General features: G+C 54.2%; 7 protein-coding genes across 7 annotated transcripts; 2 read left to right on the forward strand and 5 right to left on the reverse strand.

Moving 5' to 3' along the window:
• Window positions 1-705: 705 nt before the first annotated feature.
• On the forward strand, window positions 706-3,645 carry CPAR01_04938 (uncharacterized protein; the record flags this gene model as incomplete). The annotated part of the gene is made up of 2 exons (XM_060489218.1): window positions 706-1,935; window positions 1,990-3,645. The coding sequence occupies 2 exons, from the start codon at window positions 706-708 to the stop codon at window positions 3,643-3,645; spliced, it is 2,886 nt and encodes a 961-aa protein (XP_060353424.1).
• A 432-nt stretch (window positions 3,646-4,077) lies between these two features.
• On the reverse strand, window positions 4,078-5,175 carry CPAR01_04939 (TAP42-like family protein; the record flags this gene model as incomplete). The annotated part of the gene is made up of 1 exon (XM_060489219.1): window positions 4,078-5,175. One exon carries the CDS (start codon window positions 5,173-5,175, stop codon window positions 4,078-4,080), a length of 1,098 nt encoding a protein of 365 aa, XP_060353425.1.
• Window positions 5,176-6,850: 1,675 nt separating this feature from the next.
• Window positions 6,851-11,775, forward strand: CPAR01_04940 (RNase3 domain-containing protein; the record flags this gene model as incomplete). Its single annotated transcript, XM_060489220.1, has 3 exons — window positions 6,851-7,504; window positions 7,562-10,075; window positions 10,123-11,775. 3 exons carry the CDS (start codon window positions 6,851-6,853, stop codon window positions 11,773-11,775), a joined length of 4,821 nt encoding a protein of 1,606 aa, XP_060353426.1.
• A 1,102-nt stretch (window positions 11,776-12,877) lies between these two features.
• Window positions 12,878-14,792, reverse strand: CPAR01_04941 (methylenetetrahydrofolate reductase; the record flags this gene model as incomplete). Its single annotated transcript, XM_060489221.1, has 2 exons — window positions 12,878-13,038; window positions 13,094-14,792. 2 exons carry the CDS (start codon window positions 14,790-14,792, stop codon window positions 12,878-12,880), a joined length of 1,860 nt encoding a protein of 619 aa, XP_060353427.1.
• Window positions 14,793-17,473: 2,681 nt separating this feature from the next.
• CPAR01_04942 (uncharacterized protein) lies at window positions 17,474-18,720 on the reverse strand (the record flags this gene model as incomplete). Its single annotated transcript, XM_060489222.1, has 2 exons — window positions 17,474-18,432; window positions 18,570-18,720. 2 exons carry the CDS (start codon window positions 18,718-18,720, stop codon window positions 17,474-17,476), a joined length of 1,110 nt encoding a protein of 369 aa, XP_060353428.1.
• An 846-nt stretch (window positions 18,721-19,566) lies between these two features.
• CPAR01_04943 (uncharacterized protein) lies at window positions 19,567-23,545 on the reverse strand (the record flags this gene model as incomplete). The annotated part of the gene is made up of 4 exons (XM_060489223.1): window positions 19,567-20,329; window positions 20,393-21,572; window positions 21,637-22,401; window positions 22,459-23,545. 4 exons carry the CDS (start codon window positions 23,543-23,545, stop codon window positions 19,567-19,569), a joined length of 3,795 nt encoding a protein of 1,264 aa, XP_060353429.1.
• A 457-nt stretch (window positions 23,546-24,002) lies between these two features.
• On the reverse strand, window positions 24,003-24,281 carry CPAR01_04944 (uncharacterized protein; the record flags this gene model as incomplete). Its single annotated transcript, XM_060489224.1, has 1 exon — window positions 24,003-24,281. One exon carries the CDS (start codon window positions 24,279-24,281, stop codon window positions 24,003-24,005), a length of 279 nt encoding a protein of 92 aa, XP_060353430.1.

Raw genomic sequence — 24,281 nt, forward strand, 5'->3', positions numbered from 1 at the left:
GGTCATCCAGTCATCTTTCTCGTTCCCGCAGTCTACTCACCGTACCCAATGTCCGAACACTTGTACCTAGTTTGGTAGAAACCCACGTTGGTTTTCTGCATAACTCCTAGACACGGTCTCATGTCACCGGGGCACAGTGAAGGTACCTTTCTTACCCCTCCATCCATGCTTCTCATCTTCCTGTCAACCTTCACTGTCACAGCTTCATTCTTTTCCTTCTGATTACATCGCATTCTCGTTGCCCAAAAACCACCATCATACAGCATCGCAATTCATCAGGTGATTCTCGCGAGCGGCTTCTCTCCAGTCATCTCCTCTTCGACGCTCTTGGTAGGATAGCCTCGTGGCTGAGGCAGCCGGCGGTGTTTGGAACCGTGCTGAGTGGCATCTGACTCCCTGGGACCTTGCTGCCTGGACAAGGCTACGCACCCCCGCCAATCTTCATCTTTGAATATCCAGACTGCGAACTGGCGGACTTGTTGCCTTGCGATTCTTCAACTCTTTTCACCACGCTTTTTCGCCCAGCCAGTTTCGATTGCCAGAGAAGCTACTCATACCTTTGGTTGCTACTCTAACTTCGACGTCGTCAATCTCCCGGCTGCTTTGGTGTCAGTCATCATCGGTGTGAGAGCTCAGAGGACCAGATCCTCCTCATCTCAACATTAACTAAGTTCCCGTTGCCTATGTCCTGATCTCTTCGCAGCAATGGCCTCGGACGAGAACAAGGCGCCACCAGCGGCTGCAGACAACGATTGGTCACCTGTAGTCATGGACTGGTGGGAGGCCCCTCAGGACGGAGATCAAGAAGAAAGCCGGGGCGGTGCTCAAGATGAGCCCGATCGCGGTGTCACGTACGTTGGGCCTCCGCTCCGAGAGCAAGCTGCTGAGGAGCCTTTGCTTGAGCGCTTGGCTACAGAGCTATTTCCTATAGCAACATTCCGTGAAGGAACATCTCCCGAAGAGACAACTGATATCCCGGATGCCTTTGCAGTCGTTGATGTCCCGTCGCAGACACTCGATACCTTCAGTAACTTTGTACGATCGCAACAGGGACCACGCGCCACTGAGAACAACATGCCGCACAGTCAGGCTCGCCGATACTCCCAGTTCCTTCTCCACGACATTCAGAATGAACTCAACGAAGGCGATACCTTGATCTTCGTGGACTTCCCTGCTCCTGCGAACCCAGCAGACAGCGTTGATTGCTTCATCTACGCATGGAACTCGGTCCGATTTCGGATGCCCTCTGAGAAGCTCCTGGCCACTGGATCATCCAAGTTCGCGGAGATGCTGAATCCTACCTACCAATTCCGTGTCCAGCGTCGGCGCAAGATTGCCAAGAATCTTCCTCCGGGCATCAAATACGTCTTGGACCTTACCCCTCCTTCCGAGGGCGATGATCTCGTCTTTCAGATGACTGAAGCCTCGCTGACACCGGGCATCATGAACTGGTGGACAGCTTTCGACAAGCACGATGTTGACGACTACGTCGTGCGTGGCCATGACGATATCTGCTCTTGTTGGAAAGAAGCAAAGGTCGATAGCTTCAACACGATCATCGACAAGATCTCAGCGAGCGAAGCGTCCCGAGATGAGAACAAGGAACGGGACCCGGAGATGGAGTACGCCATCAGTTCGGCTATCAGAGAGAGTCTGCGCGATGTCATTCCAGAAAACGGCAAGAATAAGGAGAGGCTTTACAGTGAGGACAAGGGATTGGCCGCCAGGGTTCTGGAGAAGAAGTCTAGAGGAGACTTTTCTGCTCCCGCAGTTCCCCCCTATAGACGCATCCCGGACTACTGCCCGATCCGCCATCGCGTCAACATTCTGCGCCTCATGTGCATCATTGCAAACAAGCGAGTTTTCATCGATTCGGCCGCTCGAGTTTGGACCCTGGTGGCAGTTGCCAAGATTTTGGACTGCACCACTGTTGTGGTGAGTTTCTTCGCCACCCTAATCGACTTTGTTTGATTCTAACATGATCAATAGCGCGATCTAGTTCTTCAATGGATCACGTCTCCCAACAATACCTCCTTCATCGAAGTGTTGCCCGAAGAGAGTCTTCAACTCGGTGTCGCCCTGAAGCTGGAGGCTGTCACCCGCTCAGCGTTCCGAATCCTGGTGAATGAGCTTGCTCTGGAAGAAGCCGCCGATGTGAAGGGAACGCCCAAAGCCGCAACCTACACCGTTTTTGGACGCAAGCGTCACGATCCCGGCGACGACTTGAACAACCTCATCCAGCACGCGGCCAGAGCCATGGTCGAGCGCGTCTCCTGGCCCGTCAACCAGCTGGTCAGCGACACCATCTTCGACGATCTGCAAATTCCGGAGTGGACGCGGTTGCAGAACCTCATCAGCATGCTCTCGAGCTGCCCAGATGACCCCGTCATGGTCAAAGCCAAGGTCTCCGCGATGACGGTATCGTTTACGCTGAAGACTCTATGGGAAAACCACGTGGTCTACAAGTTGCTTAGAAAGCCTCTTGACGCCGATGATCTCCAAAAGATTGACGACCACCGAGCCAGCTACGTCGACATTCAGAACTTTAACCGCTTCGAAATCATCTACAACCAGTTCAACAACGTGCAGAAGGCTCTGTGCACTTTCATGTACGAGACGGTCGGAAACAAATGGGTGTCTCTGTCCGAAATATACACTTCAAGCGCCTCGGGCCAAATGAATGTGTACAAGTTGGTCACAACCTTGTGGGACCACTTGAAGGAGGTCCTCGTCGCGCACCCCGAATTCGCCTGGGACGGCGCCTGGATGGCCGTTCTGAACCTCCCTCGCCCCCTCTCCATGAAGAACCCGTTCGACACCCGCGAATTGGATATGATGGGGGCCTACAGATACGCGTTCGACACCCGCGAATTCCAAAAACCCCTCCAGGACTTCCTCAAACCGTTCTACCAGGAATGCGTCCGTGCCGACTTCGAGATTAGGATGAACTTGACGCCGCACTTGCTGCTGAAGCTGCACCACAACGAGTTGAAGTTCTTGCCTCTCTGGGCCGGCGGTAACGACGACGGTACCGGAGGCGTGTTTGAACACTCCCTGCCTCCTGCCGATTATGGTCCAGCCGGTCCGGGACCAGCCTATCACACTGGTATCACGATCCCCTCGGATGCTTCGAGCACCTCAGGCTCGGTGAGCAGCGTCTTGAGACAGCTTCGTCTGGAGGGAAGCGGTAGCACCGTCGGACCTGGCAGCGTGGACGTGCAAGACGGCATCTCGACCGTCTTCAACCCGAACAGGGTCATCGCCGACGACGTCTCGATCCGCACAGAGTCCTTCACGGACGGGGGCTCGGAGTACGGCAACGCCAAGTTCGCCATCCCCGCAGACGGACAGTCTGTGGCTGAGGCCATGAGCACAATGGTACTCGATGAGAGTCACGACCAGTCGGACACGGGCACCAGCATCAACTTCGATACTGACGCTGACGAGGACGACGAGGTGATGACGGAGGTTGGTCCAGAGGACAGCCGCTCTCGCGAACAGACTCCCCAGTACGTCATTGAGGGTTCCGGTGCTCGCGCGGCATTCTCCTCTCGCGAGAATCAGCCGGCCTCTGCTGCGTCGTCTTCCAAGAGCACCGCTTCTTCTTCCCTTCTTGACGACGACGACGATTTAGTTATGGTCTAGATCATTGTATCAGAAATGCGGGGTTCAACCAAATACTCATGAATAACGATGTGGACTTGGAATTTGTTTGAGGCGTTTTGGCGGAGTACTAACAATTTGCATTAAGATTGCCAGGGTGGCAGATTCATACTGGATTACACAGGGAACAAAAAGGGGTCTACTGTTGATGACACTGGCTCTCACTTATAGGGCAGCACAGATGAGACCGGATGTCTGGGCAAATGCGTTAGATGTTGATAATGCTGTATTGAATACAAGAATTCAATGAAGCCTTCTTGCCGTTCTCACCATAATGTGAACTCCCAAGGCCGTCGTCGTGTCGTGCGTGGTGGTATCCTCCTACGTTCTTTTTGGTCTATGCATCAAACTCTTCCAAATTACTACTCCCACCCGATTGCCCGAATCCCCATCCCTGATCCCACTTCTTGAGCCTCAGCCCCTGTTTAGCGTGTTTCCTGAACCCTTTGGATTCGCCTCGACAAACTCGTCCCACGCTCTCGCCTTCATCGTCTCCTCGTCCGCCTTGTCAAAGTCATCTTCGTTAGGCTCCGGGCGGTGCCAGCTCGCGTCGCCGCCGCCCTCGATGATGCCGCCCCGACGCGCCTCTTCGTCAAGGTACTCGTCGATGCTCATCGTAGGCAGATTGTGGCCGGGGCGAAAGACATCTTTGGTCATCTGTTGTCTGTTCCCGACGAGCGTGAATGGCTGCAGCGGCTTGCCCTCCGTAGACAGTATGGGGCCCCCTTGCCCAAACATGCTCTGCAGCCGGCGCGGGGGCTCGAGACGCTCGGTGTATCCCGCAGCGCCGCGGTCTTCGGTGCGGCGGCGCTCATCCTCCTCGACGGACGTCGGCGAGGGCATCAGCGGCACCGTGGCCTGGGCCAGGACCTCGAGCTCGCGGTTGATGCCCTCGAGCCCCTGGAACGCCATGTGCGCCGAGTATGCGACGTGCGCGAGGTGCAGGTCGCGGGCGACCTCGTCATCGCCGTCCTCGTTCTGGTAGCGCGGGTTCCGGCGCAGGGCCTCGAGGCGGTCCTTGAGGGCCTTTTCCGACTTGAAGTTTGCGATTTTGGCGTCGCGGCGCTTGGCGGGGTCGTTGGTGCCGAGAGTGGAGAAGGCGAGGGGCTCGTCGGTGTAGCGCTCATAGAGCATCTTGTTCGTGTCGGTCAGGAGGTCGTAGGAGTCGAGGGCGCCGAGAAAGGTCTCGTAGGACTCGCGGGCGCGCTCGAGGGCGACGCGGCGCTCGATGGGCCGGCGGGAGGGGAGCTTCTGGTGCAGCTCGGCGAGGTGGTATGTGATGAGGAGGTAGGGGAGCGAGGAGGTGGAGAGGTCCTCAAGGGACTCGTTGGAGGAGAAGAGGGCGGCGCGAGAGACTAGGTCGAGGCATGTCTCGTACTCTGCGATGGCGGTTTGGAGGTCATCGAGGTAGGTCGGGGAGGAGGCCTCGTAGGAGTTTTCGAGGGTGAGGCGCTTTCTCTCGGCCGACGTGAAGACGGATTTGAGTGTCTGGGGTTGATCCTCGTCTGCCATGATCGCTGTTCGGACTGTGGTTGTTGGCTGTCGGGAGGTGTCCGTCCAGAGCGTCGTTTGTTGCTTGGTAAGGTAAGTAGTGGGGATGGATGGAGGGGTGGAAGGTTGGGGGAGAATGTGAATTGGAAATTGCGACGAGTCGCAGGGAATACGAGAAGAAAAGGTCGAGGAGAGACTTGTGGCCCAACACAAAGTGTGATAAAATCAAGCTGCAGCGACGATCAAAGTATCATAAGCTGTGGCGTGTGAGGGGATTCATAGCTAGCTTGAAATCTACTGCAACGGTTCGCCTCTTTGCGCTTAGAAGAGGCTATCGAGAATTGGCACCAAACTTTAGGTTCCGTCGTTCCAAATCCTTAGGTTAGGTTGAGTGGCGACTTGCATTCTCGGCAAGGGTCCTTATCTTATCTAGGGGACCACCCACCACATCCCACCTCAGTGCTCGCTCATGGCGGCGGCGGGGGAGCTGAGAGATGGAAGGTGGGGTAGTAACAGGGGTCCATGTCGGCAGAGCTCTCGACCGAAGGGCAAGCTGGAGGTACCTAATGCTTACAAACATCAACCTCAGATTCCGTGAGCTTTATAAACGACAACTCTTCAAGAGAGACAGCTCACCAGATAAAGCAGCCTTCCTGTTCACACCCCCGCCTGAGTCGTCACCTAGACGCCTTTCCATGGAGAAGCAATAATTCAAAATGCTCGGGCCTTGTTGAAAGAATCAACCACCCAGCTCCATGGGCATTGTTTGAATCTTGGCTCATGGGAAATATGGGCGAAATCTTCACCTGTTTTAGTTCGATTGCTTGCCTCATGCTGCTTGCCGCGCCATGCCGGCAGCAATCGGAGTAAAGATGTGTCCTAGACTGACCGGTACTCTCTTGATGTTTTCCATTTTCCTATTTCTAGTCTTGTTTCTAGTTTCTATTTCAAAACTTTCGATTTTTAATACCGTTACTGCTCGTAACATCCAAGACATCAAACTTCCTTCTAAGCTGGTTCAGTTTCGTTGTGAACACCTGTGCTTCGTTGAGAGTCAAATCACCATTAGGAACAGCGCCATCCGATGCATCTGGAGCGGGTTCTTTCCCGACTTCTCTGGCACTCATACCTTCCATTCTTGAGTGGAAATACGGGAAGGCAGACGGCCAGAGTTTTCTCCCCTTCTCATACCATATCCTTCTACCATCACCTTCCCTCACTTTTCCCTCCATTACGTCCACTTCACTTCGGCCCTCCGGCCTTCACCTCATCAGACACCACAAATAAGCCAGACGTCACCAGCTCTCAACACATAGGCTAAGGTAAAACTTGTCTCACTGAGAGGTGCCTATTTCTTTACATGCCCTTCTCCATGAGCTCTCAAGACTCTTAGGCTCACACTATTTTTCTTACCTCCTACAGTGATCTGCTTCTCCTTCGATTTGGCGTCAAAGTTGATGATTGGCGTTGACTTTTGCGCACTTCCGCTGCCTTGAACAGAGACGGAGTTGTTTCAGAAGGAGCCATCCCCCTCTGGGTTGATCCGGTGTCGCGCTCTATTCCCATTCATCTTACATCCACTCTCCACGAAACCTCTCTGCCTCCCGATAACCCAACGCCATCATCTGCAAGTGTGTTCCCTCGTCAACAACGATACTGAGGCACACAACTCTTCTCAGAAAGTATTCGCGCAGATATGGACACATCCAAACGTCAAAGAATCGGGGATTGGCCTCTCATCGACGGCCTAGGGGAGCTCTACTTGACTCCCCTTCCCTCAAAGCCCTCGACGCCTGTGGAGAGAAGCCATAACCCGCCTTCGACGACCGGACTAGGAGGAACCTGCCCGGCAATAGAGTTTTCCACCAAGCTACCCTCTCCGAGCTGTTCAACCGCGACTTCCTCCAGGCATGATTCCGTTGTCAACACAGACGACGTCGAAGAGCAGGATCAGGCAGATGAGGATGAAGAAGATGACTATCGTCGCTGGAGTGTCAACCCTGAGAGGCCGCGAAAGATCTCAGAGAAGAAGCGTCAGGACCACGCCAAGTTCCAGTCTTGGATCGAATCGAATCAAGCCAAGGTGCTTGAGGCAGCCTCAAAGACCAAGGCACCGACGCATGGATCTGTTGCATACTTGGTGAAGGAAAGTGAGAACCGAAGAATTATTCAGACTCCTCGCGAGTACCAGATCGAGCTCTTCGAAAGAGCGAAACAGAAAAACATCATCGCAGTCCTGGACACGGGCACCGGCAAGACCTTGATTGCCGCTCTTCTGCTTCGTCACATACTTGAGAAGGAGGTCGAGGACCGCACACACGGAAAGCCTAAACGTACGGCTTTCTTTCTGGTAAGCCCTAGTAGACTGATGGCCAGCAATTGTCCTCAGACTAACGTATTTATGCAGGTTGACAAGGTGTCGCTGGTCTTTCAGCAGCACGCGGTTCTCGAGTGCAACCTGGAGCATTCTGTCGCCCGGTACTGCGGTGACATGGTTGACGAGATGTGGTCAAGCGAGTTCTGGGCTAAACAGTTTGAAGAGAACATGGTCGTGGTTTGTACTGCGGCCATTTTGCAGAAATGTTTGATGCACTCTTACATTTGCATGCACCAGATCAACCTCCTCATCTTCGACGAAGCACATCACACGAAGAAAAACCATCCCTACTCGCGCATCATCAAGGATTTCTATATCAGAGAGCCCGAAAAGGAGAAGAGACCCAAAATTCTCGGCATGACTGCGTCACCGGTTGACGCCCAGACGAACATGAAGGTTGCCACTGCTCAACTAGAGTGCCTCCTACACAGCGAAATTGCAACCGTCTCCGAGGAATCGCTGGCTTTGAATTCCAACCAGCGGAAGATTACAGAGAGGGAAATCCACTATACGCCTCTAGTGAGATCGTTTGAATCGGAACTCGTGCAGAAGATACGGGCACTTGTTCGCAGGAACCAGCTCTTTGACAAGGAGCTCCAATGGACTACCACCGCCATGGCGGAACTCGGTCCGTGGGTAGCAGATCGCTTCTGGAAGCTCTACCTTACCGACAACACGATTGCACGACTGGCGAACAGAACAGATATCAACTACTCAGGTTTCGACGGTAATGGCAAGCATACAGCGGCAGTCCAAAAGCTTCGGGATATCATCCAAAGTCACAACTTTAAGCCACCCGCGCTGTCTTTGGATGATGTGTCAAGCAAGGTCCTCCGCCTTTGGGACGAGCTGAAGGTCCGATTTTCTCAGCCAACTGATTATCGGTGCATCGTATTTGTGGAAATGAGACTCACTGCAGTGATGCTCGCCGAGTTGTTCAAGCAGGACGGCATGGACTTACCACACCTCAAGCCGGCAGCACTCGTCGGCAGTCAGGCCTCTGCAGGTCTCGGCAACATGTCTTTCAAGGAACAGCTTTTGACCATCACAAAGTTCAGGCGGGGTGAAGTCAATTGCATCTTTTCTACCCAAGTTGCTGAAGAGGGAATAGATATTCCTGCCTGCAATGTGGTTATGCGATTTGACCTTTATAAGTCCGTCATTCAGTACATTCAGTCGAAGGGACGCGCAAGACAACAAGATTCAGAATACCTTTCCTTCGTCGAGATAGGTAATGGAAGACATACTCGAGCGGTAGCGCAAGCCACGTATGATCAAAGCGTTCTCCGCCGATTTTGCAGTGCGTTACCGGAGGACAAGAAGATCATGGGCATGGACATCAATGCCAGCGTGATGCAAGCAGAGTTGCACTACCAGACTTACACCATCAAGGAGACCGGCGCCAAGCTGACGTGGATGTCTAGCCTAGAGGTGTTGGCCAACTTCGCATCATCACTGCGCCAGTCCAGCGATGAAGTCTTGATGCCAGAGTATGTGGTGACCAACCAGGGACAATCCTTTATCGCCGAGGTTCAGTTACCGGCAAAGTCCCCGATTCTTAGCATGACGGGAATGCCACACAAGAGGAAGCAGGCTGCCCGCTGTTCTGCGGCATTCGAGCTGTGCAAGGAGCTGGTCAAGAAGAAGTACATCGATCTCAACTTACAGCCAATCTTCACCAAGAAGCTACCTGCGATGCGAAACGCCCGTCTAGCAATCAGTTCCAACAAAAGGGCAGAGTACAAGATGCGTACCAAGCCTGAAATCTGGTCACGAGTTGGTGTTTTTGATCATCTGTACGTCACAGTACTGGCACTTGGTTCGCCAGACGCAGTTGGCAAAGAGTCGAAGCCGCTGCTTCTCCTCACCAGAGAGAAGTTGCCCGACCTTCCTCCTATACCACTGTTTTTTGGAAACGATCAGAAGTCTAATACTTTCGTCGTGTCCCTGCCGAAGCCGATCAATATGTCTCCAGCAAATTCAGAGCTTCTGAAGAAGTTCACCCTTCGTGTGTTCAAGGACGTTTTCAGCAAGGAATACGAAGCTGCGGTCTTCGATATGCCTTACTTCCTCGCTCCGACCGCACAGAGTCATTCCGCCGACTATCAACATGCCGACGCAGCTACACTAGTTGACTGGAACCACCTTCAAGCGACCAACGACAAAGACTATCTAGACTGGGACGACAGCACCTCAGATGAGTTTTTTACTGACAAGCTCGTAATCGATCCTTACGCGGGATCTCGCAAGCTACGCTTGAGGGGAGTTCGCAAAGACCTGAAGCCAATGGATCCCGTGCCCGATGGCGTTCCTGACCCTGGCCACAGGCCGTGGCGCGACTCAGCAGTGGAGAAGAACATCAAGGAGTACAGCGTCAGTCTCTGGATGAAAAGTCGTCTTAAGCGAACATGGCGCGATACGCAGCCTGTGGTCGAGGTCGAAGTGATCTCACTGAGACGCAACTTGCTGGATGACTTCGTGGAGGCCACAAATGGAGAGTCCAAGGTCTGCTACGTGATATTGGAGCCCTTGAGGGTCTCGACTGTAAGTTCAGCTCCCTTTAACCGAACTCATAACCTAACTATCCCTAGTTACCTATGGAGACAGTCGCCATGGCATTCACATTTCCTGCCATCATTCATCGCATGGACCAGGTCTTGATTGCCCTCGACTTGTGCAAGTTGCTCAAGCTCGACATCCGGCCTGACCTGGCCCTCGAAGCCGTCACCAAAGACTCTGACAACAGTGACGAGCATGACGCAGAGAAAATCAACTTCCAAGGGGGGATGGGCAACAATTACGAGCGCCTGGAGTTCATTGGCGATACTTGCTTGAAAATGGCCACCACTATCGCCCTCTTTACCAACAATCCAGACAACAATGAGTTTCAGTATCATGTCGAGCGTATGCTGTTGATCAGCAATCGGAACCTCTTGAACAAGGCTATCGACCGGAACTTACAGGAATACGTGCGATCAAAATCCTTCAACCGCCGCAGCTGGTATCCTCAGGGTCTCCGTCTCATCCGAGGCAAGGAGGGCACTGTTGATGCCAACCATGCTCTTGCGGACAAATCCATCGCTGATGTCTGCGAAGCCCTGATTGGCGCCGCGTATCTCACGTTCAGCGATTCGAACGACTTCGACATGGCCATCCAGGCAGTCAGCGCCATGGTGAACGATAAGAACCATCGCATGACCTCATGGGCAGACTACTACGCAGGGTACAAGCCTCCCTCTTGGCAGACAGAGCCAGCCTCCGCAATGTACCAGGATGTGGCCAGACAGGTCAAGAACAAGATGGGATACGACTTCAAGTCACCTGCGCTGCTGCGAAGTGCCTTTAAGCATCCGTCGTGCCCTCATAATGTATGCTCTCTGCCCAACTACCAGCGTCTCGAGTTCCTCGGCGATGCTCTGCTCGACATGGTCTGCGTAGACTTCCTCTACCACAAGTTTCCCAGCGCGGATCCGGAGTGGCTGACCCGCCACAAGAGTACCATGGTCAGCAATCGCTTCTTGGCCTGCCTCTGCGTGAAGCTGGACCTCCACAAGCACATTTTGACGGCGCAGGCATCGTTGCTGAGCCAGACTCAAGAATTCGTTGCCGCTCTCAGATTCGCCGAAGAGAGCGCCAGAGAAGAAGCTCTAATGGAAGCAGTTCAAAACGGAGCTCCCGCCGACGGAGAACAAGGAAAAGAAGCGCCTGTGACCAAAGCTACAGGGAATGCCACAACCGCCGCCCCGGTGAGCTACTGGCAACACGTAGAAGACGCGCCCAAATACCTCTCCGATATGATGGAAGCGTACATCGGCGCCGTCTTCGTGGACTCGGACTACGACTTCGGCCAGATCCGCGCCTTTTTCGAAGCCCACGTCCGGCCCTTCTTCACCGACATGTCCCTCTACAGCGACTACGCCCTCAACCATCCCGTCACCAACGTCTCGCATATGCTTAGCAACGATTTCGGCTGCGACGGCTGGCGCCTCATGACCAACGAGGTCGTGCCGCCCGTCGAGGCCGGCGCTGGTGTCATTACCGAGACGCAGGTCCTCTGCGGTATCATGATCCACGGGCAGGTGTACTTCCACGCCACGGCTGCGAGTGGACGGTACGCCAAGGTCGCGGTCGCCAAGGTGGCTATTATGAAGTTTACGGATATGGATAGGGAGGCGTTTAGAAAGGAGTTTGGGTGTGATTGCCAGGATGTGGAGGGTGAGTGTGGCACACAGCTAGTTAGTTGATCATGGAATCGCCGCCTGAGATTGGGAGTGGCGATATGAGATGGGTTTCATGGACAAGGGATGGAAGTGATCCGGAGGGGCTCATGATGGATTGTCATCCAGGTCATCCACGTCGAGCCGCTCAACCCCGTATGGGTAATCTGCGCCGCCGATACACTATTCTCTAGGAGCTCGCTCTGCTTACGGCGCCCTCATGAAAAGATACAGGCGTTCTTCTAGCGAGGACTTCATATCGCTCCCTATAAAAGCGAAGACAGCGAGGACAGAGATAGAGCAGCATGTTAACACAGAATGAAGACTCGTTACCCCGTCACCCCTGCCTCCGTCGTGAACAAGGTTCAACGTAGTTTCATCGCAGAAGAGCACATCACCAGGTTGGGAAGACGCCAGAAGTGTAGTTTGAGGAAACAGTCAAGCCCAAGTTGATTTGGCTCTGAAGATAGACTATACGACGACACTAGTCCACAAAGTTCCCTCCATCCATCCTCACCAACTCATCTATCCCCCTTATTTTTTTGACGCGCCGCAGTCACCTCATGCTGCAATCATGATCAATCCTTTTTCCTCCTCCCTTCCTGCGTTTCGTCGTCATTTCCCTCATTCCATAGCATACACGGCTTGTGTTGCTGCTATCCAACGTGAAAAAAGAATTCCGAACACGCTTGTGACAGACAAAAAGAGAATTCATCTCTAAGTATAAATAAAAAACAGACCCGTGTTGAAACTCCTTGCTCTCTGGTTGTTTGTGTAGTTCTCCCGGACCATTTTCTTCTCGTTGGGGAAAAGAAACTTATGGTCCGTTTGTATGGGGGTATCGTTGAGATATATGCATTTGCTCCGTTGCTTTCCCTTCCTGTCCGTTTCCTCTTCTCCTTGACTTTTGTTGTGTGGTGTGGTGTGATTTGTGTGTTCGGTTTTTGGTTTCTCCTCATGCATTTACCGCTTGAATGCCATGGATAGAAACATGCCACTTGAAAAAGTTTTTTGTTGAAAAAACAAAGTTGACCCCCTTTTGCCCTGTTGAAAACGCCGCTCATGATGCATACTTAAGTAAATAGTAGTAAAGGGGGTGTGTTAAACACAAGTCAGAATGAATCGTTCGTTAGTTTGCCGCAACTGCGGCGGTAGCAGCGCTGCCGTTGGTTTGTTGTTCCTTGACGGCTCCGTTTGTCTGAGGCTCAGCCGAAATGTCGCTGTATTCCTTGACCTCAAGGCCCTCGAGCAAGTCGAAGAGAGCTGTCTTCTGGTGGAAGTCATTGTTCACTGGGTAATGTTAGCATATGTGCTCGGCATGATCAAACTGGCGAGCAAGACTCACCAATGTTGATGAGGTACCATTCGTTCATGATACGCTCAACAAGGGTTCTACTGGGAGACCCAGCCTCGAAGCAGTGTGCCCAGTCGATGCCCAAGCGGAAAGCCTCGTCCTTCCAGGCCATGAAGCTGATACCCTCGACAATTGTGGGCTGGACAATCTCCTTGCCCGGGAAGACACCCCATGTAACAGCGTTGGGGCTGTCATTTGAAGCGTTGTACTTCAAGTTGCCATTCTTTGTGGTGGCGTAGTAAGTCATGTCAGGGTTCTTCTCGACGCGGGCAACGATCTCATGGTACACATCGGGGTGAACGAGGAGTTCGAGGTAAGCCTTCTGGTAAACGTAGCCGTTTGCCGGTCCCCAACCGTGTACTGGATGGGTCGACTTCACGCCGTCGACAGCAGGTTGCGAGTTGATGGTCAGGAGGCCACGCTTGTTCAGTCCAATGAGCTCTTCGCGAATGGGATCGGCTTCGCTAGTGAGAGGTGCCTCACTCCAAGGCAATGAGTCGAGCTCCGTCTCAAGGTATCGGACGAAGATGTTGGCAATGTCCTTCACTGACTTGGGCTCGCCCCACTTCTTTCTGTTCTGCTCGTTCGTACCGGTCAAGCCAATGCCGTAGGCATCCAGCTCACCGAAAGCGGGAGACCGAGAATCACCCCAGCGTCCGTTGGGGAACTCGTCCCAGTCCTGGGTACGAAGAACGTAAGACTTGTTACGACCCTTCCAGAAGATGGGGCGTACATCCTCCTCTCTGCGTCCGTGGGCCAGGGACTGCTTCCAGGGAAGGGCATGCTTCACAGGGCGGTCGCTCGTGGGCATCCATTCCAGCTCCTCGAGAACCATTCTGGTGGCCTGGGCCAGGTTCATGGTGTAGAAGTGCAAGTGGTGAATGCCAGCAGCAACAATCTTCCGGCACATCTCGGCGACCAGACCCTTACCGACCTCTCTAACAGCAACGTCGTCGTTCTTGATAGGCTCCAGAGCAGCCATCCACTCCTCAGGCACCTTGCAGTTCATGTGCTTTGCGCGGCGCAAGAAGCTGGAGTAGGTGGCAATTGGCATAATACCGGGAATGATGGGGACGGTAATGCCACGCTCGCGAACCTTGCCGACCCAGCGAACAAAGTTGTCACCGTCGTAGAACATCTGTGTGACAATGAAGGTGGCGCCCATATCGACCTTCTCCTTCAAGTGGTCCAGCAGCTGCTCCTCGTCCTTGTTGTCGTCGCAGCCCTCGGGGTAGCCAGCGACACCAATGTCGAAGTGGTCGTGGTAGGTGGCACGAATGTGCTTGACCAAGTCCTTTGCGTAGCGGAAGCCGTCGTCGGTGGCCTCCCACTTCTCCTGCTCTCTCGGGGGGTCGCCACGCAGGGCTAGGATATTGGTGCAACCAGCCTTGTAGGCCTTGCGCAAAGCGTCGTTGACCTTTTCCAGGCCCATGTCGGTACAAGTCAAGTGCATGCAGGTCTCGAGACCGTAGATGGACTGTGCCTGGAGGACCATCTCGCAGGTGAGCTCGGCGATGCGGCCGCCAGCACCCCATGTAATATCGATGAACTTGGGACCGAAGTGGTACATGCGCTCCATACGATCGTAGAGGTTCTGGACACCCTGAGCCGTCTTAGGAGGGAAATACTCGAAGGAGAAGGAGGGCTCGCCCGTCCTCCGGGACTCGTCGAGCATAGCCTTGATGTGCATATTGGCGGTTGTGTAGGTGGAAGTTTTCTGAGTGGTTCAAAGGCAGAGCACAGGTGGAAGTATGGCCGCCAAAGGGCTCGCTAGAATCGCCGGGTGTTGCTAGAAGCAAACTTGTCAGACTCAATTGACTAGAGGAAGCAAAAAACAAAGAGCAGATTGTGGGAGCGAGAGTCCCGTATGGAAAAATGAAGCTATTTAGAAGTGGCGTGGAAGTGCCCTGGGTAAGGGAGACAAAGTGGCGGAGAGGCTAGAAGTAGCGGGGTGGAAGTGGAATGGTGGGCGGTAGGAATGGAATGGTGGAGGGGTAAAAGGCGCGTGTTTAAGGAACGCCAGGAGAAAAGTCTAGACATTCTGAAGCAAGGGAAACGAGAAGTCAATAACTCACCAAACAATCTCGTTGGCTAAAAGCGTATGGTACGTCTCTCCTAACACACCGATCCCCGGATCTGCGCAGTAGACAATTTCCCAAATGTCCCAAGAAAAGAAAAAAAAGGCACTTGAAGGGAATTGGACTTTTGAGGTATGAAGGGGGGAGAAGTTTGGAAATTTTGCAGCACCGGCCGAGATGTGCTACCTCAGTGCTCAAGTCCAGGAAAGTAACAGACCGGGGAGAAGAAGGAGAAAGTGACGGAGGGTAAAGGTACGTAGATACGGGTGGCATCTAGTTCCAGACCCTCTTACCCTTCCCAGTGCTGGATCCCACGCTTTTGCTGCATCAGAGCTCCGAACAAGGAGGGAATCTACGCATGAGAGGGTCCAATGATTGGCGACTGCCCCTCCATTGCGAGGTACGTGGGTACCTAAGGTACATTTCACTGGACCTCTCAGAGATCCATCATCCATGGATGGTAAGGTAGGGACGGATGTCGCACCGAGCACCGCGAGTCTTCCATGACTCTTGGAGAGTAAGAGTGAGAGTAAGAGTGAGAGTGAGAGTGACTCTGAGACTTCCATTGAGCGAGTGAGTCCCCCCCACCTTACTACCCTCAGTGACCCTCCATCGATGAGGTGATCGTCCCTGCCCTGTGCAACTGCGGGGTGCGGCAGAAAAACTGTCAAGTCTCCGTAGAGGTGCTCACTCTGTAAGGTACGAAAAAAACTTGTGTTTCTTGAACTTTCCGTCTCATTCATCTGTGCTCTCATTACACAAAATAAGGTCGTTGTGTGAGTGAATACTATCTATTCCAAAGTCCCTTACAGCAAGGACTCACATTAGTGACTGTAACAGGTGTCCTGATGGCATGTGCCCGAGGTGACGAAAGGACCGGATACTTTCTCGCCCGCCTCATCCCTTCACCGCCAGACGGGACGACCTACGTCAGGTACACTGCACCCTCACAAAGTCACAACCCTCTCCCATGCTTCCCCGACACACACACAGAAACACACATGCATACCTCTACACACCACTATACACCAACCAAGCCAGCCGCTTTCGCACCGTGGAAGTTTATTCCAACCAGGGCTTTCCCTTCCCATCCTCGGGTCCGTCGTCGGCGGTCGGCCACTTCCAGCCTCTGGCGCCTCGCGCGCTCCACACAAGAGCCCACCAGTCTCCGACTGTTCGTCCTCCAAGAGCCTCCATACTGCGTAGCTCCAAGAAGGGTCTCCATTTCTCCAGATACCGCACCCTTCTGCTACTCGATATTTTTTGTTTTAGTTTCTACCACGTATTACGTGATTGCACACAGATGGGGTTTGTCAACTAGTATGATTGGCGGATCTCTCGCTGAAACGCCTGCAACCCGTTGGCTCAAGTTTCTCTAAAGCAACAAAACGGTTTCCCAAATCTCGGGAAACAGGAAACGGGAAACCGGGAAAAACGGGGAGATCAAAACACCAAGTTCCTTCGCCCAAAACTATAAATCAAGTCGCCGCGAAGGCTTGTTGGGCAGTATATCCCGGGAACCCTTTTTCGGAATGGCGATCGTTTGTCGCGGTCAGTCACCCACATGGCAGAGGCAGAAGTCCCGTAAAACGAGGGATGGGATTCTGTGTCATGCCTCTCGACTGGATAAAGTTGGTGCATCGGGAAGCTTTTGATACTACATCGAGCCATCGCAGTAAAAACCCCCCGTCACACCAACGACCGATATCCCCGGATCACTGCAACCGAGTCCGACGGTGACAACGGCGCAAAGCTCCGAAGTAGTTTGTAACGCACAGGACAACACAGTACGCGCAACGCTTCTCTCAGATCGGCCACTGAGAGTTCAGCAACACCATTTTGCTCTCCCTGCGGGACGTTCAGATTTCGGAGCGACTGACTTGCTCCCGCATCTTGCTTCCAAGCGAAGCCAATAAGCTCCGGCCAAGCATCTCGCCTTCCGCGACTACATGCACTAGCCCGGCCGCCCGTCTGCTGCATGTCGCGCATCTAACCTCAGTCCGGCTGCGCATGCTTCTTCTGGCCCATCCATTCGTTCGTAGAGAGATGCGAGCTTGATGCTGATGCCTAGCAAGTCCCAGCTCGAACCCGGCATTGACTGTGGCAACGGACTTTTCTCAAAGTGAACGGAGCTTCACTTTCTCCGACTGGGGCGTCAAGAGCTCACGGGTGAGTCCAGACTAATCCTCGGCAATACTCAAGTAGTGGTTATGCCGATAGTATTGATTGGACTCTTGATTTCGCCTCTCAGTCGGTCTAAATGTACTCTATATGCCTACGACCTGCAAGACGCTTAAACGGCATCAGTCAAGTCAACCACACTGCCCGGCCGCATCTCCAATGCCTTGGCACCCCTTAATGACCGCCACCTATTGCTCTGAGCAATAACACTCCTATCAAACAAGAACCACCACCTCTCAAACAGTACCTGACCAACCTCCCAGCTCGACGCATCATACGGGTCCCCACCCCATATACGCGCCCCTTCGCTAGAATCCTCCAGGTCGTACGCAAAGTTGACCAGGCCCAGCTGGCCCCGAGCCGCAGGCGGTCTCGCCCCGTCAGGCAGACTGAACAGGTTGATGATCCGATCACGGACGTCGGGCCACGGCAAGAAATCCATGATAGGGTGGTGGGGCACCAGCACCTGCGCCGCCGTCGGCTTCCACGTTGCGGGCAGCTGCTCGACCGGTGTGCCCGCGCCCACATTGAACGGCGACGTCGCCGCCGGATCCCACATGACGGATTCGGAGCCCAGTCGCGTGGCCACTCGCAGCAGTCCGGTGAGGAGCTTTAGGTCGCTCAGGGGCAGGAGGTAGCTGTCGGAGAACTCTGACGGCGAGAGGGACGCGCTGCTGTCCATGAGGGACGCTGGGTCGATGGTCGAAGGCGGACTGGGCAGGACCGTCATCGTAGTCTCGCCGCTGTCTGAGCCGTGGTCGAACATTGGTAGGTTCGTACCGTACAGCAGCTCCGATATCGAGCTGTCGTCTGAGAGATCGGCTGGCCACGCCGTAGATGCGTCCAGATTGAATACCACAGTAGCGCCGCCATCCGGGTCAGCGTTCAATGGAAGGCGGCGGTCTGCAGTCTGCTCAATCGGGTCGACGGCATCAGGAACGGGTGGAGCAGCAGCAGCCGCTGCCGGAGGAGGAGAGCCGCCGTGGTCGACGCATGTCTCAGACACCCGATGCTCTGGGCCATCGGCGCGCCTCTTCTCTCTGGCGAGGCGGTCTTGTTTCTTGCGTTCGCCTATCCTTTCAGAGTAAGTAATCTTGTGAGTCCCTTTTGATGCAGTCGAGATGTGACAACTTTGCGCCATGCAGTAGAGTGCATCTGACCAAACGATGGGAGTTTCCGGCGAGGCGGTGAAAAGCCAGACAACGTACGGTATCTGCGCTGGGCCAAAACATTCAACACCCGCTTCCTCTCCGGTGCGTCTTCCTCGATATTTGGCACGTCCAGGGCGGGAGGTGCCTTGGGGAGTCGTTGCCGCGTTCTGGGGCGGTTGCTGTAAGTCGTGGGGACAGCCGAGCTCATTGTGTGCTGCTCCACTGCCAAGAGGTTTCCTATGACGGTGACGAGTAAATTTGTGATGCTGCGCAGTACCCCTGAGGATTGTGATTTGAATTGACTTGGCGAGTTGCAGTGAGGTGATTCGTGGAGAGAAAGTAATGATTGAACTTCAGGAGCGGATGATGAGGTGTAAGCATGTCGTTGAGTGATGAGGGATGCTGTACAGTGTCATAACATGCGTTATGTTAACTGTTTGAGCATAACGGATAAGCATTTCGGTTCAAGTGTGGCCTGTCTCTTAACAAATTCGCCTCGTTGGCTGAGACGAGTACAGTCTGAGACACAGTGTGCTCTTAGTGCCGTCCATGATCTACCAACCTACACCAAGCCACTTCTGTGCTAAGGAGAGAAAAGATATATCGTACACTCTATGCCTACTCCTTCTCGAATATCATGGACCTGATACGCTGTACATGAACATCGAGTTACCAGCGCCTTTCCTCTCATTGCCTTCGTCCGGAGGGAGGGCTGCGAAAAAGATGGGGGCAGTAGACATGAAAACAACCTGAGAGAATGAGTACTTTGTAGCTGGCTATAGATGAGAGCAGAGACCCAAAGCCACATGGGAAGATCTAGTTTCATGATGTAAGATGAGATTTTATTGGGTATACAAGCTCAAAAACCAACAACCGTAACCAAACGCCCGTCATCCCGTTCCTGTGATCCCGTTCCGTTTACTTTTCTTTCATCGACCCAGTTGAACGTCGGGCCGTCTGCCTCTGATTTTTTTCAATTATAGGATAGTGCGTCGTAGAGTCATGTGTAGAGAACGTAGCAGAGAAGTTGCGCCCGCCACCTCTAGGTCTATTATCACGCAGGCCCCGCGCCGGTTCCGAAATCCATCCCCATGGCCACGTCAAGACCCTCCAAGTCAGCCGCACTCAGGTCAAAGTTCATATCCTGCAAGATATCATTCATCTCCGCGTCCGACAGCGTCAGTCCGGGGGTGCCCGAGGATGCAACAGCGGGAGCGGGCGACACCGTCGGGGCAGAAGTCGCCGTCGCCGTCGACGCCGGCGTGGGCAGCGGCCTCGGCTGCGGACGGACAAGCACGGGCGCCTGCTGCTGCTGCCGGCCCGGAATCTGGCCCCTCGTCATCATCCACCCCTTGAACTTGCCCAACAACACAGGGTCGTCCGCGGCCGTCTCGGCCGAGTTGAGAATCATCCTCGCCTTGACCCGGATCGCCTCGTCGTCGGGGAACGACCCCGTCAGACTAATCTCCGACTCGACAAACTTGATCAGCCCGTCCTCGAGCTCGCGCGCGCAAAAGATGGTGGCGGGCTTCGGGTACCGCGTCTTGAAGGTCTCGAGGTACTTGTTGGTTATGGTGGAATCCGTCTGAAAGAACTTGACATTGCGGATCGGCACCTCGGTCGTCTTCTCGCTAAAGGGGGCCATGTCGCCCTTGGGGAAGGCATAGGGCGGCGCGAAGCCCGTGCCGCCTTGCTCGAGAGACCAAGCGTCGCCGGGCGGGAGGCCGGGGCCGGGCTCCGCGATGATACCCGCATCTCTCTTGAAGCGGCGCAGCCATTCTGCGTTATCGGCTGCGGTTTGGTTCCATGGGTCGTCACTGTTGGGGCTTTGGTTAGCTACACGGTACTTTGTATCTTGTGGTCTCCGGATTGAAACTTACTCATCGTATAGAATGAGGCGTGCTTGGAGTTGTAGCTCGGCATCGGACGGCGTATGTTGGTGGGGGTTATCAGCCGACATGGCCGCCACCGTGTATTTCTTCAACGTACGCGCCAAACGGCGGTAGCAATTTGCGTCGTTCAAGAAGAACGGACCCGTCTTGACGCCACGAGGCAGTGCAGCCTGATCGGGTGGCAGATAGGCCGCAGCCGTGTCGGCCGTTAAGAAGGAAGGCAGGTTTGCTTGGAAGTTGACAGGCGAAATACCGGAGCCAGAATGCTGCAGCGATTGTTGGCCCTGAGACTCTGGCGAGGTGGTCATACTCGACCCCGACGCAGAGACGGGCTGGTGGCGTTGTCTGAAGGCCGCGAGCCACTCCAAGTTGTCGGCTGCGGTCTGGTTCCAGCCGTCGTCGAATTCGTAAATGACCATCCTGGCCTCGCGCTGCAGGGCTGCGTCATCCGGTTCGATCCCCAAAGCCCTCTGCTTGTCCATGAAGTCCGCCAAGGAGTGTTCCAGCCTGCTGTAGTTGTGGATAGTCGAGTCGATTTTGGTGGTATCCGTCGATCGCTCGTTGACCACCACAATGTCCTCGGTTCGGGGAAGATGGGCTCGTTGCCGGAAATTGGCGAGCCAGTTGGTCGAGGAGAAGATACATCTTACGAGCCAACTGGCAATGTGATCCGAAGGACTGATCGAGACTTCCTCAACACGTCCAACAATCTCTGCTGCCGTTTGCTGAAGCTCATCATCCATGGCGGTGAGGCCCAGTAGCCTCTTCGCTCTAACGAACTCGTGAAGCTGATTTTCCAAAGGACAAGTCTGGAAAATGGTATCTTTGGAGGCTAGTTTCAAGGAAGACAGCCTGTTCTCAGCCGCTTGACGAATAGGACCGTATTTGGCTGATAGTTTGACTTCCTCGTCTGACATGATCAGATCACGCAGCCAGGAGAATTCGGACGAGATTTCTCGGATCGACAGTATTTCAGAGGCGAAAATGATACGACAGGCTTCCAGCTGCATCTGTCGGTCGTCCGGTAGGGTCTGGTGCTTATCGTAGTGGTTTTGCATAAAGTATGCCAGCTCGATTTTGATCAGCTCGTACGCGTTGCGAGGGGTCTCGGCTGGGGCGCCACTGGCTTTGTACGGATAGGGCGAGTTGCGCTCATTGTCAATGAGATCTGTATTACCACAAGTTAGACTTTGGGAGCTTGTCTACGGGATAGCTTAGGGGTCGGTGCATACATGGCGGGATCGAGTTCTCGACCATCTCGAGCACCGGTGCTTCAAAACCCCAGTCACCCTTCCAGTCCGCCATGGTATTTCCGTCACTACGGTAATGGTTGGCAATGTGTTCCACTCGCGAACCCCAGCTGTCCAAGACCACGCCGCAGAAACCGCATCGTGACCGAATCTCTGGCGTAGCGACCTTCCAGGCCTTCATGGACCAATCGACAAACTTGCAGTCGTGGACGAGGCGCAAGTGCTGATTCAGATGATCCTTTCGGTAGAAGCATCTCTCTTGGAGCAGCCGCTCCTGGCATGCCGAATGATTGTGACTCTCAACATGGGCGTTGTCGGGATTGGCCTCCCCACAGAACACGCAGGCGAGCTGATTCGTCGCCGGGTTGACTGCTACAGGCCCATCAGGGGCACACACCCACCTCTCGAGGGAAAGATGGAGAGACTTCTCGTGCCGTTGCCAGTCGTGCTTGGTCCTGAAACTTTCGGTACAGAATGTACACTGGAAGGTTTTGGGAGGAGCGGCGAGAGCAGTCTTCTCTTCGACCTTGGTGCCGACTCGCCTCCTGCGGCGCCTACGGCCGCGGTTGAAAGACCCAAAGGACCCGAATGAGCCGCGAGAGGCATGGGAGTAGGCAGATGCGAATGAGCCGCCGCTGGAGTGGGACGTTCCATGGGACGTTCCGAGAGAGCTGGCGGAGGAAGCATTGCAGAGAGATTTGCCCGATCCGTCGTCGGTGAAGTTGAAGCTATACGGGCTCGTAAGACCTGGAAGGAGGTTAGCTTCATGATGCATGTTGTTCAGTCAGATGGGAAGAGTCATACCTGATGATGATGTTCTAGAACTAGACGCAACGGCCAAAGCAATGGCAGAGACAGTAGCGGGTTCGTTTTCGGGCGGTGAGTCAACCCAACGCTCCAAGGGATTCATGTTGCGCACTCTGCCGTCCGGCGCCGGAGTTCCTCGTCTCTGAGGAATGTCGATGGCACCGCTGTAGCTACGCGGGTGGGGAGAAGTAGAGCGAGGAGCTTGCGTTTTACCCCTACGACGGGCATTGGCAAGCCAGTTGGTGATCTGAGTTTTGTTGAGGCCAGTCTGGCGCTGAAGCATCTCTTTCTCTTCGTCGCTCGGATAGGGGTGACGTGTGTGGGTGGAAAGCCAGTTTTTCAAGATACGGACAGACTCGCGAGAGAAACGAGCGCCAACTTTGGCCGGAGTAGCTGTTTTGGCTTGGGCAATCTCCACGGCAGGCTGCTCGGCTGAGGCGGTCATACCTCTAAGTAGATCTGGTGTCGATGTCTCGGGCAGACCAGCAGCGATAACGTTGTCCTCAAGAGTGCCACGAGGATGATCACCCATCGCCGGCCAAGCGTTCAGAGATGATAGCAGGTTCATGTGGTCATCTTCCTGAACGGCGCGCGGATGGTCACCCATGATGGGCCAGGGGTTTTGGGAAGGGATGGCATCAGATGTGTCGAGGTCGGCCAGGCCGCCAGGCAAGTGCTCGGCCAAGCTGCACTCGCTGCGAAGAGCAACACAGGAAGTACAGTATGACTTGAACTTTCCCTCCTTGATCTGTTTGCACGAATAGCCACCAAGGATGCAGTTGTTGCATGGCGTTTCGGGAGCGAACCACCAGTCCTCCTGGGCGCTGGACAGTTGCGTGTCAATCAGTTCGAGGGGGTTGCCATCAGTCAGACCAGCTCCTGGTGGTGCAAGATCCCCAGAGAAGTGCTCAAGGGCGACGAATCCGAAATCGTCATCGTCGGCATTCTCCAAAACCAGGTCCAGATTGGGGTCGGTGGGTGGCACGTCCTGAGTGGGCATGTTGAAGATGTTGCCCACCTCGGTAGCGGCAGCCTCCCAGTTGACGAATTCGTCCATGCCCGTGTCCTCGGGGATGGTTGTCATTGTACTGACTGGCCCTTAATGAAGGGCGCGGGCTGATTTGGAAAACTTCCTGAAGGGCGTGAATGGCATGGGAGAGATCTCCTGCAGATGGAATTGCAGATCGATAGGGCGTAGTGGTGCTCCAATGTGTCGCGTCGATGTCGATGGTGCTTGTCAGTCGTCAAAGAGACCGGAAGGGCGTCGGTGAGCCCCGCTCCGTGTAATCTTCTTGAACGACAAGTTGACAACCAAGAACGGTCGAGATGGTGAATAGGCCCGGGCTCTTTGGAGTCTGTGACAAATCCAAAAGTCCCACGGAGGCAAATTGAAAAAAAGGTATAAGAAAGAAAAGGGTACAAGTCGGGACAGACGAGTTCCAGGCGACGAAATCTTTTATTCAAAAGGACTATCCTCCTCGCTCAGTAGATCGGATCAAGCCAGATGGATTCTGGCGTTCGAGGAAGCGTCCAAGTCGGAGTCACCAATGGTTGGCTCGCCAGACCGGGATTACAATGGGTCGTGTCATCAGAAGGGCGCAAGTCGCATGTCTTTTGACAAGTTTACTATGCACACCCTTCGGACGGGGGGGAGGGATCACCCCCCACATCTCTACTGCGTACGAGTCTGCGCTTGCGCCGGCGTCTTCCTTGTGCGTCTGCGTATGGGAAAGGCTGGTTCGCGTTCTGGCGGAGGGGATGCGGAGTGTAAGCAGTAGTAGCTGAGATAGGGCGCCGTCAGTTGGCCGGCGGCTTCTCAT

The sequence above is a fragment of the Colletotrichum paranaense genome, assembly GCF_030867605.1.
Source record: "Colletotrichum paranaense strain IMI 384185 chromosome Unknown Scaffold_3.1, whole genome shotgun sequence".
Classification (NCBI taxonomy): Eukaryota; Fungi; Ascomycota; class Sordariomycetes; order Glomerellales; family Glomerellaceae; genus Colletotrichum; species Colletotrichum paranaense.